The 17,876-nt window shown below is 41.7% G+C and overlaps 1 protein-coding gene and 1 long non-coding RNA gene across 2 annotated transcripts; both read left to right on the forward strand.

The window, feature by feature from the left end:
• Nucleotides 1-6,483: 6,483 nt before the first annotated feature.
• On the forward strand, nucleotides 6,484-7,304 carry LOC136473612 (uncharacterized). The gene is made up of 3 exons (XR_010762696.1): nucleotides 6,484-6,531; nucleotides 6,649-6,758; nucleotides 6,821-7,304. It is a non-coding gene; the product is annotated as an uncharacterized lncRNA (long non-coding RNA).
• Nucleotides 7,305-10,275: 2,971 nt separating this feature from the next.
• Nucleotides 10,276-10,710, forward strand: LOC136469956 (uncharacterized). Its single transcript, XM_066467960.1, has one exon. It carries the CDS (start codon nucleotides 10,276-10,278, stop codon nucleotides 10,708-10,710), a length of 435 nt encoding a protein of 144 aa, XP_066324057.1.
• The last annotated feature ends 7,166 nt before the right edge of the window (nucleotides 10,711-17,876 follow it).

Below are 17,876 nucleotides of genomic sequence, written 5' to 3' on the forward strand. Positions count from 1 at the left end.
GGAGAATTGGCTACTCATGTAGATGTTCTACCATGGGTTGACCAACATTACCCATGAGACCATGGATGCTGCTGTTGGAGGTGCATTCTTGTCACTTACACTTCCAGCTGCGACCACTCTTGTGGAGAAGATAGCATCCAACCAAGGCTAGATTGAAGAACGTGTTTAGACCCGTAAGACAGATGGAGGTATACATCAACTCAAGGAGGTAGACATGCTATCTGCCAAGATGGACCTACTAATGAAGAAGCTCGAAGATCGAGCTAATGAAAAGCAAGAAGTTATGCACATTCATGATTCATGCATGACGTGTGAAGTATGTGGCAAACTAAGCATTCAGGGAACAACTGTCCTGAAACCCCAGAGGATGTGAATTTTGTTAACAACAACTACTATCGTCCTTAATAGAATCAAGGATGGAACCAATAATGAAGGCTGAACTATTAAGGTAACTACGAAGGTAACCCTCAAGGTAATAATTATAATAACTTCAATCAACCACCCTTGAGAGAATTAATTGCTAGCCAATCTAGACTTATAGAAGGATTATCTAAGAAGGTAGCTACCAATGATAACATTCTAGAAAATATAAATATTAGAATAGATTGCTTTGATTCTGCCATTAAGTACCAGCATAGCTTTAATAAAATGATAGAATCATAAATAGCTCAGCTGGCAGGCTGCTGTTCCTCCATCTGATAAAGGTAAGATTTCAGGACAACTGAAAGATCTAGAAACTGCAAATCTTGTTGATATTCATAATGCAGCTTACTACTACATAGAGCCATCAAAGGGAAGGTGGATAGATTATACCTTGCCTAAGAAGAAGAGTGATCTAGGAAGACCTATCATCCCTATCGCCATTGGACCTCACATTTTCCAAGAAGCTGTCTGTGACTTCGGAGCAAGCGTCAACATCATACCTAAGGTAATCTATGATCGAATTAATGGAGATGCTTTCTTGTACATACAATATGTGTTTGTAGCTTGTAAGATCAGTCACTCTGTTACCCCAAGGAAATTCTTGAATATGTCATTATTCGAGTGGGACAATCATATGTTCCCATAGACTTTGTGGTTTTGGAAACAGGTGGAGATGTAAGGGCACCCATTATCTTTGGTCGACCTTTTCTAAGCACCGCAAAAGCCATCATCTACACGGATAGTGTCAATATCTGCTTCACAATCAAGGATAGAAAGGAGAAGTTTTTGTTCAAGAATTGTATGCACCATTCTCCTAGACATCCACAGATGCCGTACCTACCCAAAGTGACAACAGTGACCAAGAAGAACAATAGGAGAAGGAGGAAGGACAAAGCCAGGTAGCCATAAGAAGAGACAGTCAACATGATCAACACACTTCGATTAGAGTACGACCACCTCCTCGCTTCATCATTCCTCGCTAAGAAAGATGATCCAGGCGTACCAACGATCGAGTGCACTATTGGACAAATAATCTTCTACAAGACCTTCTGCGACATTAGATCATGAGTCAACATAATGTCTAAGGTAATGTATGAATATTTATTCGGTAATAAACCTTTGTTCCCTACATACATGCAATTGCAGATGGCGGACCAATCAATCTGATTTTCGAAGGGGATAGCAAAAGATATTATGGTAAGAATACATGATCACTATGCCCCTATCGACTTCATGGTTCTAGACATGGGTGAAGAAGAAGACGATACACCCATCATCCTTGGAAGACTGTTCCTCAACACTACCAACGCGATCATCTACGTCGGATCTGGACAAGTCCACTGTCAATTCCCTAGGAGAAAAGGTACGCTGCTATTTTAATAGTTATAACACTTATGAGTAGCCGAAGAAGTCCCTGCTCCAGGAGGAGACGTCGATCATCCCGAAACCAAAAGAATCAATTTCCAAAGGATGAATGGGGGGAAGATAGGGAACCTAAAGGAGTTGTAAAGGATGAACCCACTCTTGCCAAAGTTAAATCCATAGACCAAGCAGGTGTAGAACGAGAAGGTAACACCGTCACCAGAGTCACAAAAGGCACAATCATCAGAGTCTCCATCAGTCGGGACCGGATGATGCAACCGAAAAGTAAATGACTCTTCTCCAGCCAAGTCTGTCCGAAGGACTTAAAAATATGAACCCTTGCCATGAGGTAACATCGGTAGTTATTCATATTTACTTTTTAGTATTGCATAAATTATTTTTCACTTTAGCATATTTACTTTTTTCTGCATTAGCATTGCATTTTGAAAAGAAAAATAAAAAGTTCCATTATTGCATTATATCATTGCATCATAAAGCCTAAAGCCCCATGTGAAAATTTTCTTGGTGTGTAAAATCCCAAAGGAATATTCACTATAGGTGGCATAAAAATAAAAAAATAAAAATAAACATGCATACATATTTCTTCCTGCATTATATAAATAAGAAAATCTAAAAATATTAAATAGACATCTTGCTAGAACTTTGTCAATTAGGAAATATGTCTAAACCTCTAAGGACAATAAATCTCTGAATGGCTGACCAGCTAACCCCTTATCCTAATCTATGCCATGAGTTTTGGTGTTCTTGTTGGAGTATTTTGTAGGATGATCCGAAGTACATTTTTTCCTAAACTGCTGCTCCACCCGCTGCATGAGGAAAACAACTTCTAGAAGGATGAGAGAGATTTTAAGAAAGACCATGACAACATCCAGCTTAGAGGAGGAGCATCTCCCATGTATCTAGCTAAGTATTTCTTTCCCTTTTCGGTTTTATTATCTTTGAGTTTTATATATATTTGTTAAAGTCATAAAAAGATGCATAACAAACTAAAACAAAATAAAAATTTATGTTAGCTTTATATATATTAAGGTGTGATCTTAAATTATGAAAATAAAATAAAAAATGGTGTGTCTAGTTTTTAGGAGTTAAATAAAATGAGCTCTAAGGATAATCTCTTGCAATAGAAATGATGACTAGCTACTCTGTCGTAATTCCTTTCAAGTACCTAGTTTTAGCCTTGAATTCTCCCTAGTTTTGGATACAACTATTTTGATATAAGAATTTACTCTAAACTAGAAACTCGTGGGTAGCATATGCATGATCTAAGTCTATGTAATTAATGGATAAGATATAAGAAGGTATGAGCTGCTGTTTATCTTAGTTCCTAGTGATACTAAAGTTCTAGAGATTTATCTTTTAAAAAACATAAAAAATCTTATATGATGAGCTCCTGTATGACAAAGCTTGAATTCCTACCAGAGCCATATATGATATTTAGAATAAAAAAAACTTCCACTCATATATGCTGCTTGTTTTGCATTGAGTTTTGTCAAGTTTTGTTGACCCTTATGAGAGGTTTGTCATGCTCTTAAAATCAAGATCATGTACACACCATCCATATATGCACTACTCCTACACCGGGGGTAGACGCAACAACATGCTTTCCATCTAGATTCCACCTAAAAAATGTTTTACTCCTACACTAGGAGTAAACACCAAAAAAATTCTTCATAGGATATCCATCAAATAAATGCTCCAAATTCTTGTTGCTATCTCTCAAAAGTTTTGTTGCAGAAAGAAGCATGGGGCTATGTAAAAGTTATTTATAAAAAAAGAAAGGAAAAAAAAACAAGATGAGAGAAAAATGGATAAGTGTCCAAATTATTAAAACATTGGGTACTCAGATGCCTGCCTGAAAATAGTGAGATGAATAAGATAGCCCATATTTTCTTGTAAAGTTGTTTTGAAGTTTTAAAAGAGAGAGATATTTTCAAGGAGCATGGTAGAATTAGGTTAGCCACCATATATATCCACCATACATCCATACACATGCACATCTTGATTTGATTGTATGACTCAACTCTCTTTGGATCTGAGGTTTGACTTTATAATATATGTATTGCAAGTATGCTCTTCTATGCTTTCTCCACTCCTATGAGCTCCACATAAGCCTTAGTTGTAGGAAAGGAAAGGCATAACACTGCTATTGCCTTGGTAAGGATCCATAAATACCACATATATTAAGAGACTTGAGAGAGTCATACAATGAAGAGCTCTGAGTTTTATTTTGAAAATCTATAAAAACTCTGGAATAATGGTTGAGCAAAGAACTTGAGACATAGTGCTTGACTTGATTGTTCTATCTTTCAATTGCTCAAGACCCAAGTGAAGGCTACAAGCCCCATGGTTAAAAGTAATATGGGTAAGTTTGAAAGTCAGATCGGTTTATTCTAATCCGGAGGAGAATTCTTGTTTGAACGCATATGTACTTTTGAGGAGTTGCTTCAATGTTTTCAAAATCCTTAAACTCTAGATCCATTTACTAAGTTTAGTTTTGCTAAGGGACTAGCAAAAGGTAAGCTTGGAGGAGTTGTTGACGGTAGTTAACAACCAATTTAAACCAGTCAATTACACATGCATAATGGCATAAATATAATCACCAATGAAGGTTTAGAGGTTTAAACTAATAAATTCCACAAGTTTTGGTGAATCTGTGTTTCTAGCAGGGTTTAATCAAAAAATCACCAAGGAGAACCTAATCGTCAAAGAAAAATACGGAGTTCCACCGCGGTACCTACATGGAAAGACTCTAGAAGGGTCTAGAAGCCACGTCACCGAAGCAGAGGGCCACCCCCTAACAGGTGGGGCCACCGGGCTTGCAGGTGGGGCTGCTCACCCCCTGGTCCCACCTATCAGTCAGCTTTGTATGGCGGTCTCCCACCGCCTTTGAGGATGTATCTAGGCCGTTGCTTAAGTCGGTTTGATCCAAGGGCTCACGTTGGACCCTCAGGACTATATAATCTAGCCGCTGCCTCCCCTAGGAATCATAAGTCATCAAGTCCTTTGAGAAGATAGAAACCCTAATCTCCTTAGAGCTCCTCCTCCTCCATAGCATAGCTAGTTAGGATAGATCTAGAGGGAGGCAAGCAAGACTTCGCTTGTATTCTAATCTTGTCAATAGTGTGGTTCGGTATAAACTTTGTACCCCTCTCTCTTTTGTTTCTCCATTATTTTTATATGCTAGTTATAATTGTTATGACAATCTCAATATTCATCTTATTCATGTTCTTCATTATGATAGTTCATCGTCTACTTTGATTATATGCTTAGTATAGCTAGTTTATCATTATGTTTATGCGTAAGTTCATATAGCACTCACTCCAAGGTATCATGGGTGGGTGGTCGACATTAGTGTAAGCGTGGTGCTTATACGTTGTTTACTGTGCAGATACACCCTATATTGTGGGTTATGTGGTAGATCACGGATGTGACACTCCCATTGAGTCCTTTGTAGTCCACTCCCCGAATATAGGCAGCACGTAGGGTCCAATTACGAAGGTAGAATGAGCTCTGCCCTCAATCTTCCTTAGTAATATCCCTTCTGTGTAGATATGATGATGATCTTAGCCATGATTATTAGGTGTAATTGCACTAATCAAATGTATGCTTTGACTTATAATTAAGAATGATTTAGGAATTATTCCTCTAATATTCTACCTGACCATGCTAATGCCATAGAAATGAGTGCTCTGAGTGACTTATCATTATCATTACTTATCATATATACATATCTTATCTTATGACTTATCCCTGTTGTGAGTAGAGTATTTGTTATGGTTTACTTCTTCAATAATATAAGTTATCAATACATGTCCAAGCTAGACTTTTATAGTGGTAAAAATATAAATAACGATACCTGAAATACTCTCGGGTACAATGCTATAAGGGTATATTATCTGTGCTCTTGCAGATACTCTTTATTCATAGATTTATATAGTCACATAGTTTAATAAAGATCTGCTTAATGTTATTCTAGTAGTAGTACTATGTAGTACCAACATATATCTCTGGCATCATCAATATGGATGACAACCTAGTAAAGTTAAGAGATATATGTTTATAATAGGTGGCTAAGTATTTTAACCAAGTGACACGTTAATAAATACCAATAAGCATTTATGGGCTGTTGCTTGGGGTTAGGATTTAAACTTCGTTCTTAGTAGCAACGCTAAGAAATGCCAACACATGTTTATGTTTTACCTTACCTCTTTGCTATGAGAATTTCTTCATTGAAACATTGAGTTTGAGTTCAGGTTTTGATTGTTCATGGACGAACTAGATTTTTGAGTTGAGCATAGATAGGCGTTTTTTTGTACTTGTCTTTCTATTTTGGCTGAGCGCTTTCTTGTCATTAGAGAAGCTAGGCCATGGTTGAAGGTTTTTTTCAAAGAGACTTAGATCCATGCTAGATATATCAAGCCATTGAGCAAGCTAAGTATATTAGAGTGTCATGGTCTATAAGTTTTTTTTTCTATAGAAGTGGTTGAATTCGGGGATGAATTCTATAAAGGAGGGGAGAACGTAATATCCTAAAACAATGGGTAATAAATTAGGTGTTGCTTGGGCCTAATGGGCCAAGATACGGTATAATCAAAGGCCTAACTAGAGCATGTTTTAGGGCAAGCCCAGGAGTCAAAAACCCTACCAGCGATCTCAATACCCAATCGTTTTGCCTTGGAGAACCAGAGGAGGCGCGGCGTCGTGCAGTCTAATCGTCTCGTAGCGGTAAGTCACGGTCATCTCCGTGGTCTCCTTGCCAAATCGCCGTAGGGACACATGTATAGCTGGTGCGCCCAGCGTTCTTTTATCTTCGAGGGCCATCTGGTAATCGCTGCTGTTTAGGAGGAGAATTCTTGGAGAACCTATGTTAAGCTGGAACCAGCAGGTCACGGATCACAAGATGCACCGATATCTTGCAGATCATTGGGGCGTGCATCACAGGTCTCAAGTAGGTATTTATTCAGATTAGTTTGCTTGTTGGTAATCCCTACATCTAGCGCTGACCTGCTTGCAGCACTTGGTTTAAATTTGATTGGTAGGGTTGCTGTTTGGAAGAATTAGGCTCCAGTGCTTTCAATTGCGTGTAGATTAGATCGATCTATTTTTTTACATAAATGCTATACAACACATGTATGTTTTAGCATAAAAAACACATGGATTTTAGTCCACCGGATCGTTGCCTCGGTTTATCCGCGTCCACCGCATCGTTGCCTCGGTTTATCCGCGTCCGTCAAGGCACCAGCAGCACCAGCAGCGCACCAGTAGACATGCGCTTCGAATGACCCATGACGCGATGTGACGATCCATGACGCGACACCAGCAGAGGCAGCAATGCAGCAGCAGCACCAGCAGCGCAGCACTAGCACCGGCCAGGGACCACGACGCGATGACCCATGAAGAACGGGCAATCGGAACCAACCCCTCTGTATTTTGTCCTTCCATAGAAAAAAATTATTTTATGTAATATGTGATTTGTGATATATGGATCTGTGATCTTGTGATTGTCTGGAGGTAGAAGAAGGCTAGAGGTAGAAGAAGGATGAAGGCTGTTCGATCTTAATCTTATGTTGCAAAAAAATTCATGTGTTGGAATTATATAAAACCCATGGTTGTGCAGTAGACAGACTCGTTTTTTTATGGCCTTTATGCTACAGTAGTACTAGATGTGAACAATAGATAGATTTAGATGTTGCTTTGTCCATTTATAGAGTGTTTATTTAAATACTGATTTAGCTTGAACAATTCACGAGTTCTGGAAATTCGAGATCCTGCTATTGCACTGTGTTCCAGATTTGTATTGTTATCTTTGCATCTCAGATTAAAAATAGAAAACGGCCAAATTCAATTTTATAGTGAATATCAAATTTGTAGGTCTTTTTATGCTGATGTTTCTAGTGTACTTGTTTGTTGTTTTTGCTGTCATATAAAATAGTTATGAAAATAACAACGTACCTGCCTTGAAATAGACGTGTGGCCTGTTTGCCTATATTAAACCTTATTTTAAGGGTTCTTTGCAACGAGAAAATATGGGGAGTGATCGACTAAGCATAGGGACTTGTATTTACTCTTTATATGATGATTTATTTATTGAGTAGTTCCATATATTTATTTTTATCAGGAAGTGCGCCTTATAACCGTTCTTAGATGTGCTTGTCGAGGTTGTTTTCTTTGGTGAAAAGACAAGTAACGTAGAGGTGTGGCTAATGCTATGCTTATATTCATGTCTTGCATTGTTTTTGAATAAAATGCAGCAAGACTAATAATATGGTTTACTTTCATTCTTGCTTATTTATACAATGTGTATGGATTTATTTATCATGTCGATGTCGCTTGTTGCTATGAGATGACGGTTGCAAATTATTACATTATAATTGTTGCACTATGAAGCTATGTATACATGATCATTCATATGCATATGCATTTCATATGGAGTTAATGGCCGGTCACCGCCATCGCATAGTGACTAGTACCGTTACATGGAGTTGTATGAGAGGTTGGCAGCGTCCAACGTAAAACTCTCAATGGAGTTGCAACATAGCATGCATACGTCATTTACTTGATGTTTTGGAGAATATCAATACATGGATGATGTGATACTCTAGCCCTATAATATTGTTTGGAAGTCGCTACAATATAGAGTTGCTCAATTTGTTTGTTCGTTACTTATCATTATGGATGCTCATATGGTTTTCAAATTTAATAACTCAACACATGTGAGATGTGTCTATATTCATAGCCGTTGCTTGCTGAGTTTATCTCACCCCTTTATTGTCTTTCAAGTTATTAATGATGAATGTTGGCACGAAGGAGATGGGATTAGTAGCACCTCTCGCACTCTTGTATCACCAAAAAATAATTAAAGAGTCACGCACTAATAAAGATAATAGATGTTATCTTTTGTACCTAAAAATAATAACCCTGCATCTCTCTTCCCCATGTATAGTTTGCTTGTTGTACCACATATATCTACTTATTTAAATGTTTTTTATTCCGCTTGCGTTCATCTTTTATGTAGAGGTTGCCAAAAGCTATGAGTTTGGCACTTTGTAGTGTTGTGCGGTAGCATCCCAGGATTGCATGGTACCTGGGCTGTTACATTAGGCCTGCTGCTTTGTTTAGCGTGCGTTCTCCTCGCTTACTTTGCTTTCCCGCTCTCATGCCGCTCGATTTTCTTGAGAAGCTTTCCCGCTCTCACGCCACTCTGTTGGAGAAAAAGGAAAATAAAATAGAAACAAAAATAGAAAATGCAGTGACTAGTAGACCTGAATTCGTTTTGTGCGTGCCCCGTTGCTTCCCACGTGTTGGCTTGATCTGGGCCTGCTGCTTTGTTTAGCGCGCGTCCTCCTGCCTTACTCTGCTTTTCCCGCTCTCGCGCCGCTCGGTTTTCTCGAGAAGCTTGCCCGCTCTCACACCACTATGTTGGAGAAAAAGGATAATAAAATAGAAACAAAAATAGAAAATGCTGTGACTAGTGGGTGATGAGTCGAACAAACAACCTACGGTTTAAGAATGTCTCTATCTTACCACTACACTAATTGATGTTTTATGGTAACATAGAGTATTTTTGTTATTAAATACGAGAAAATATCCAAACTCACAAAAATAATATTCTAGACAAAAGATATGCCATGGCACAATATCATGGAATATGGGAAAAAACTACATAATAGTGAAAACAAACCAGAAAAGAGGAGAAGACAGAGGGAAAAAGTAATGTAACCGTGGCAACAAAACGAAAAAATGCGAAAGAAATAACGAAATAAAAAGAAAATAATAATAAAATATAAATAAGTGCAAGGAAAAATAAAGAGTAATATGCATCGTGGGTCCTTGAACTTGTCTTGGGGTGCCACTTAGGTTCACAAACTCTTAAATCGTACTTCTGGCACCCTAATGTTGTTTAAGTATGCCACTTAGGTCCATAACTCATCGGCACAAGGTTTTGGTTGACGTGGCGTGGACAGCGTGGCGCAAGCTGCACAGGGGCACGGGTGAGCAGCATGCACGAGCAGCCGCCGCGTACCAAGCAGCATGCATGAGCAGCCACACAGGGCACGTGCGAGCATCATGCACAGGGGCACGACGCAAGCTGCATGCACGAGCAGCCGCACAGGAACATGCACGAGCCGCCGCCGCGCAGGCAAGCCCGCGGCTGCGCACAGGCACGCGTGTAAGCCACCACCGTGCAGCCTAGCACCAGCCACGGCCACGCACAGGCGCGCGGCCGAGCCGGCTCCCAAACCATGCCTATCACAGGATACCGGGGTGCCGCGCTCGCGGCATCCCCGCCGCCGCTGAGGGCCGGCCGATGGAGCTGGGCGCAGCCGCGCAAAGGTCGTGCTCGCGCAGCATCGCAGGGCCGAGGAGGCGAACCGCCGTGCCTGCGAGGCTCACCGAGGGGGAGGGTGCCGCCGCCGCCGCCGCCGGTTCCTTCCTCTTCCTTCCACCGTTTTGCGCCATCGGCTCCCGATGCGAATGTGTGTTGCGAGCAGCCGGACAGGCACGCGCACCATCCTGCGCATGCTCCTCCGTAGCGGGTACACATCGACTGCCACTCACCTCGACCGGACGCTCCTCCACCACGCCATCCTCTGTGGCAGCGCCGGTGCCGTCCAGACCTTGCTGGCGTCTGGTGCGGACTCCGAAGCTCCCGTGAAGACGTCCAGGAGCAACAGGTCCAGGCCGGTTCACCTCGCCTCGCGCCTCGGCCAGCCAGAGATCCTGCGGATGCTGGTTGACAGGGGCTGCGACGTGAAAGCGAGGGCAGAGGCCGACGACACCGCTGCCATCCTCTGTTCGCGCCACAAACGCAAGGACTACCTTGGAGTTCTCGTGTCCGCCGGTGCAGACGTCGCGCTGTTAAACTCGGCTAGCGACTCCCCGGTCCTCCATCGCTTCCTCTAGGGGATGGAAGACCCACTTCGAACGGGCTATTCTTGGCGCGATTCGGTCTGGGACCATCCCACGCTCGAGCGATCGGAACGTGTTCTCCCCGCTAATGTTTCGGCGTGCTCTGCGGCGACGCAACCACGATGGAAGTGTTGCTCGCTCAGTCAGGCGTGGACGTGGTCGAGCAGGATTTGGATGGGTGCTCGCCCATAATGGCTACTGCCAAGATGGGCACTGGAGAAGGGCATGCCTGGAGGATTCTACGCACTTCACTCTGGTTTGGTGTGGTGTGCAGCTGCGCTGGTTTTCAGCTCGAAGGCTTTGCAGGCGAGAAGCGAGCCGTGACCGCGCAAGTGAGCAGCAGGCGTGCAGGCGAGAAGCCGTTGGCGGCGGCGCAAAGGTGTGCGCGAGCAAGCAGCTACCGCGATCACGCGGGCGAGCACTGCCGTCGACGAGCGCCGATGCGTAGGTTAGCCGCCGCTGCCGCAGCAGCAACAACAACAATACGGGTCGAACACATGCTGGCACACAGGACAGAGAAGCGTGCTCTACTAGACTGGGTGTCCCACTACGACGTCGCCACCGACAAATGCGGTCAGGAGCATGGCCACACCGTCACGTGCATGCGAGCTCGACGGACGCCACGCTGGAGCTGGACTGTGTTCATCCTACTCCGGGCACAGCACGATAGCATGCGAGCTTGACGGACGCATGCGAGCTCGACGGACGCCGCGCCGCGATGGTCAGGGGTTGAGTCAGGCTCTGGGCATAGCACGGCAGTAGAGCAGGCCGCAACAACCAGCAGAGTAGGGGCGGAGTGGCTAGCGACGGCATGGTGCAGGCCGCAGCAGAGCCAGGGAGCACTGGGGTGGGGACGAGGAGTCGCCGGGGCACGGGCTCGCCAGTGAGCGACCGCGCAAGGAGGGCAGGGCTGGTCTCCGTGCCCGCATCCTGCGTAGCTACGGCGTGCGCCTAGACGAGCACGACGTCTCCATGCATGTTGTCTTCAAGGCTGAGCTCGCGAAGCTCCTTGGGCCCGGCTTCGTAGGCGCCGCGCGGCTCCCGCACGTGTTCGTCGACGGCCAGTACCTCAGTGGCGCCGAGGACGTGCACTTCCTGCATGAGGCGGGCAAGCTCGGGCGCGCCCTGGAGGTGTGTGAGGCCGCGCCCTCACGGAAGCTGCAAGATCTTCGTCGAGGACGACGACACGGGCGACCCGTCTCACGACGTCGGCGAGTTCCGGCGGACGACGTAGGCTCACGCGCGGCTCACATGCGTTTACGCCACGCTGTCCACGCCACGTCGGCCAAAACCTTGTTCCGATGAGTTATGGATCTAAGTGGCATACTTAAACAATATTAGGGTGCCAGAATTACGATTTAAGAGTTCGTGGACTTAAGTGGCACCTCAAGACAAGTTTAAGGACCCACGATGCATATTACTCAAAAATAAAATATACATAGGACATCTCATGAGTAGGATGTGAATACTCAAAGATAGTCGTAAAAGATCCCATTTATATTAAGTGAACATCACAAAATACAACATAGAACATCATATGCATACTATATGAATATCATAACAAAATATATGAGAAAACATAAATAATAAATAGAAAAGATGAAATATAGAAAAATAAAAATAAAATCAGATGGATATTACTTGAACAATCTAAAAATATATCACATAACATCTCACTGAGAACATCCGAAAATATATTGTAGATCATTACATGTATAGTAAAAAACATCATATGTAAAATAATTAATAATTAATTGCAATAAAGTAAAATAATAAAAATAATAAAAATGAAAAGAAATAGAACTCCAAATAGGACCACGGAACAAAAGAGAAAAGAAAGAGGAAAAAGGACAATAGTAGAAATGAACGGACCAAAAAATGTATCTTATCTTTCATGAGCGTTGTCGTGGCCGCTGCTCGCTTTGAACTCGAAGTAGGCCGCTCGGCTCGTTGGAATTGGGCATGTTAGCTCGCGCTCTCTCTTGTCTTTTGACGGACAGACTATTAAAAGTACATTATAAACATCACACGTATATTACATATAAACATCACATGTATGTTACATAAACATTACTAGTACATTACGTAAACAAAACTTTTACCTCACGGAATACATATAAAAGTAAAACTATAACATAAAAAAATTATAAAAAATAACAAATATCTCATGGATACTATATGAAGAGTTCAAAATACATCATAGTCGTGGAACATTACATTGATATAATGCGAACAACAAAAAATGCACCATAGAACATCTCACTTGTACTATACGAACATTGGAAATTACAACTTTTATGAAATACAGATAATTTCAAAAAAACCAGAGTACATCATGGAACATTTTAAAAATGTTACAGAGAGCAAAACATAATACATCATGTGACATCCCAAGAAAACAATTAAAATATCACATAATTCAAAATAGGGCACTTGTAGAAGTAACGAAGAGAGTAAGAAAAAAGGAGAAACTAGAAAAAAAGAATAAAGAAACTAATCAAATGTAAACAACAATTTAAATAGAAAAAGGAAATGGAATAAAAAGAGAAGAAAATATTAAGAAAAAGGAAAAAAATAAAAATAAATAAAATGGAAGTAAAAACAATTTCAATAGAGAAGGAAAATAAATAAAAAGAAAACAAAAGATTAAGAAAAAAAAATAAAGAATAAAGGAATAAGGAAAAGGTAAAAATAGAAACAAGAAAAAAGAAAAATGAAAAGGGAAAGGAGAAAAATGAAATGAAAGAAGGAAGGCAAAATAAAATTAACAAGAAAATTAAAGAAAAAAATCCACATGCTTACTATGCAAACATGACATGAGTACATGATATAGGTAATAAAAACAAATTTGAAAATAAAAAACAAAATAATACATTAAAGCAAATTAAAGAAAGAAGAAGCAAGAAAGCAAAAAAGAAATAGAAATATGAAAAAAAGAATAAATTAAAAACAAATAAAAGAAAGATAAAATATAAAAAATTGAAGAGCAGAAAAGAACCATAGAAAACAAAAAAAAGAAAAAGAGTGGAAGCAAGAAAAGAAAAAAGAAACGAAGGAATGGATGAAGGAAAGAAACACACAGATGGGATACATCCGTATGCGCGTGCTCTCTCGTACCGTGGGGACACGTGCTCTCTCGTACCGTGATAAGGCCATTCAGTTCAAAATTTCGAATGGGCCTTGTTGGCTCCTCGCGCTGGTCGATGGACGACACTAGTCCAACCGGTCGGACCAGAAGAATCGTAGGAAATTTCCCGTGTTACAAACATGCCCTCAAAAGTCTATGTTTATCTTTGGAGACCTGATTTTGTTTATTACAATGAGACTACCCAGATGATAGGTTTGAAAAGGTGGTAGTCTCAAAGATCACAAATTATAAAGTAACCTCCCCTAAAAATGTGCATACACATATAATGACAAATCTTATCTTATCTTATGCTCTTATAAAGTAAAATTTCACTAGCTATTTATCTCAACATACAAGCTATTCAACTAGGCAATGTACTATCACATAGAATTAAAATCCACTAAGCAAAATTCTACTAGCTATTTATTTCAACATACAAGGTGTCCAACTAGGTAATGCCCTATCACATACAATTAAAATCACTAGCACATGAAACTGCAATATTCACGTCAGCAAGACACATACGAATTTTGTTACCCATGTCATCATACCAAGCAATCAACTACTCCACAATTCCTACAGTAACATATGGGATATGTTTCTAGTTATAACAGTATCAAAAGACAATACGTTATTATATAACGAACAACAATATTACGTAGAGACACAGTACATATCAAAGTAGCAGAAATACATATTATAATCTTCAAGTGAAGCCTCACTACTACACTCTTACATCTTTCACAGCCACATCGTAACCCTTATCGCAGTCCAATTTCAGCCTCGGCAGTAAGCTATCGGTAGTGATAGTCATAGCCATAGTCGTCGCTATCTGAGACCGACTGGGATGTTCACTACACCACTGTTTTGGCTTATTATCCATCCGTGATAAGGTCCTTATTTCCATCGCATTGGAGCACAGCTCGCCTGTCTGGGTATGCACTAACACCGCGACATGGCTTATGATCTGTCCGTGATCAGATCCATATTCCGTCGCATTGAGGCCTGAGCTGCCTGTGTAGGTGTACACTAATACCGTCGTGTTGGCTTATGATCCATCTATGATCAGGTCCTTGTTTCCATCACATTGGAGCACAACCCGTCTGTGTTGAGGCGAACATCACCGTCGCTTCAATGAATGAACCACCTAGTCATAGGACATCATCACCATCGTATTGCAGTACGATCCGTCCATGATGATCCTTTAGTCGGTGTCGGGTTACTAAATGATTCGACGGTGACACACTATTGACCCCTACCGCATCAGACGAATAGCGACGGTGATGTCCGTCTGCTTCACCAATGGTGAGTGATACAACGGTGATGACAAAACAACCAATGCTCTGTTTTTTTGACAATGTATTTACTAATTCAACCGTGCCTTAATAACTTACTAAACACACACCATATAGATATAATCATTACACATCATTCATCATGTCCACAACAAAGAGTACTTGTTATAATAACAATGCTCGACACTAGCATAACAACTGTGTCAACTAATGAATTAACACAAGCGGTACATAGATAGCATAATAAAGGTTCTACTCCCAACAGACTTACGTATGGTAGATGTGCTCCGCTCCTTCAGATTGGCACTCCTTGATCAGCTTGGTAGTCACTGCATGCTAGAACCCCTCTTCTTCCTCTCATAGCCATTGCAGGAAAATCGTTCAAAAGCACTAAGACTCAAAAACCTGCACAATGCAAAGCAGCAGAATTAATAATTAATAATATTCAACATACCATTGGTTTAGTTATCAAGCCAAAATTAGACTATATATATACTCAAAACAACTCCCTACCTGAATAAAGACATGTCCTAACCACAAAATACAGCATATGCACCTTTACTGCTCTGCTAATGACTCCATGAACAAGGAAACATAAGGAAGATAGTGAGGTCCGTTGATACATAGACTCCAGGTAAGTCTAGGATAGCAGATGACCTGTGTAGGGAGGACATGAACTTTTCTGTGGTTCATGTCATATGCAAGTAGTGTTACGTCCTCTCCAACAAGAAAAATCAAATTCCATTCACGGTGAACTACAATCACTCTGTACTCCGTATCACAAACCTCGTAACCAAATTCAATATTGTTCTATCCAAATATCTCCTGCGTGGTCACCGTATGCTTCAATGTCCATCTTTTACTACCATAGTCTTCAAGGATCCAGATTGAAAGCTGAGTCATAGTGTAAATATTAGTAGTACATAAACACAACTGACCCTGAGCTTCATGGATGGAGATTGCATCACCATGTGGCTTCTGTATTTTCGTCTATGTCTTTCCCTCCATATCAACAACAACGATCTGGGAGAACTCGAGCCAGTGCATAAAACCTTTAAGAAACACACTTCTCACATATGTGGATACTATAATACCATCGCCCTATTCAGATTCTTTAAAGATCCAAGCTGCACTCTTAGATGAGTAGATGCTCACACCTACGGATTCACCCTCCCTCATCTTCCCATATTCAAACACATGGAAGTGCGAGGAGACTGTCGGATCAAACCCCATGCGAGCCTTGCCACAAGAATGAAGGTTATTCGGCAGCAGCAACCATTTGTTAGTCGCCGGATTACAAACAACATAGCAACACCCAAAACACCAGCAGAGGATGAGGCTGTTGTAGCAATCTGAGACGATGACATCGTGAATGGGGAGGGCAAGAAGGATAAGGAGGGGTGTTCACCGGTGACATTGATGAAGTGGTGTTTGCCATTCCAGGTGCGATAGAAGAATCAGGCAACAATCTAGGGCAGCTCCTTTTGGTACTCGGTGTCCGAGATGAGGTTGTTCCAGAAGCGGTAGACACACTTGTAGCTACACAAGGAGCGGGCGGTGAAGCGGTGAAGGATGTGGACCAAGACATGGTCTATTAGGATGCCCACTCCCTTCATCTTGTTAGGGACCTCCTCCATCCTAACAAGGATCTGCTAGAGCGGCAGACACACACTAATCAGATGGAAGCTTGCTTCCTACTTACATGAGTGAAGAGGGGAATAAAAATACAAGAAATATGGATAAGGGAAGTGCAAAACCATTACCCTTGCATTTGGATCTTGTAGCAGTGAGCTCGAGCGGGCACGGCGATGAGTACCACCTTGGTCATCAGTGGATCTGTGCGGGGCAGTGAGGCATACCGGTGCCGCGGCGCGGAGCACTAGATTGTCGACGGTGAGCAGCGGTGATGGGTGTTGATGTTAGTTAACATTCATCACAAACCATCAATATACCTTACATAAATAACTAAAATGGATCACCAACATAGACTTAGGGGTTTTAACTGACAAATTCCACGAGTTTTGATGAATCTGTGTTTCTAGCAGGATTTAATCAGAAAACCACCAAGGAGGACCTATTCGTTAAAGGAAATCACATAATTCCATAGGATAAACAATATGAGAAGACTCCAGAAGGCTCTCCATCAAAGCAGAGCCCAAGCCCCTGCTAGGTGGGGCTAGCCAGTCCCACATATAGGCCAGCCGGCCTATGGGGTCACCCTATCAGCCTCCCATTGCTATGTCGGTTATCCATCGCCTCAAGGATCACATCTACGCCATCCATTTAAGTTGGTTTGATCTGAGGTTCCAGGATGCTTCAAGGGCCTATATATACCTATCTGCACCCCGCTCTAAGGGAGTCCATGCATTTGATCCTAAGAGCCAGAAACCCTTAATTCTAAGATTAGTCCTTGATAGGATCTAGTCTTGTATTAGAGATAGAGAGATAGAGTGAGAGGGAAGAGTTTTGGAGGAGTCCCGGTCTATCGGTGCTCTCTCTATGGCTTGTACCCTGGCGGAATCAAGTTCTTCATGAGCTTTCTTCTAAGATTTCTCTGGTAATCGACTTCTAATTCAAGTAAGCATGTTGTTCATATTGTTCTTTAGGTTTGTGACTATTTTTGAGTACTTTAATCCTTGTTGCTCCTGGGTTAAATATTATTCATAGTGTAAGCATGGTGCTTAGACTTGGTTACTCATGGATGTACCCTACTTTCTGGATCAGTGGTAGCTCGCAAG

This window comes from Miscanthus floridulus, chromosome 8 (genome assembly GCF_019320115.1).
Source record: "Miscanthus floridulus cultivar M001 chromosome 8, ASM1932011v1, whole genome shotgun sequence".
In the NCBI taxonomy this organism is placed as follows: domain Eukaryota; kingdom Viridiplantae; phylum Streptophyta; class Magnoliopsida; order Poales; family Poaceae; genus Miscanthus; species Miscanthus floridulus.

What these genes read in the sequence shown, in the direction of transcription:
- LOC136469956 (XM_066467960.1), top strand. Translation starts at nt 10,276, where the DNA reads ATGCGAATGTGTGTTGCGAGCAGCCGGACAGGCACGCGCACCATCCTG.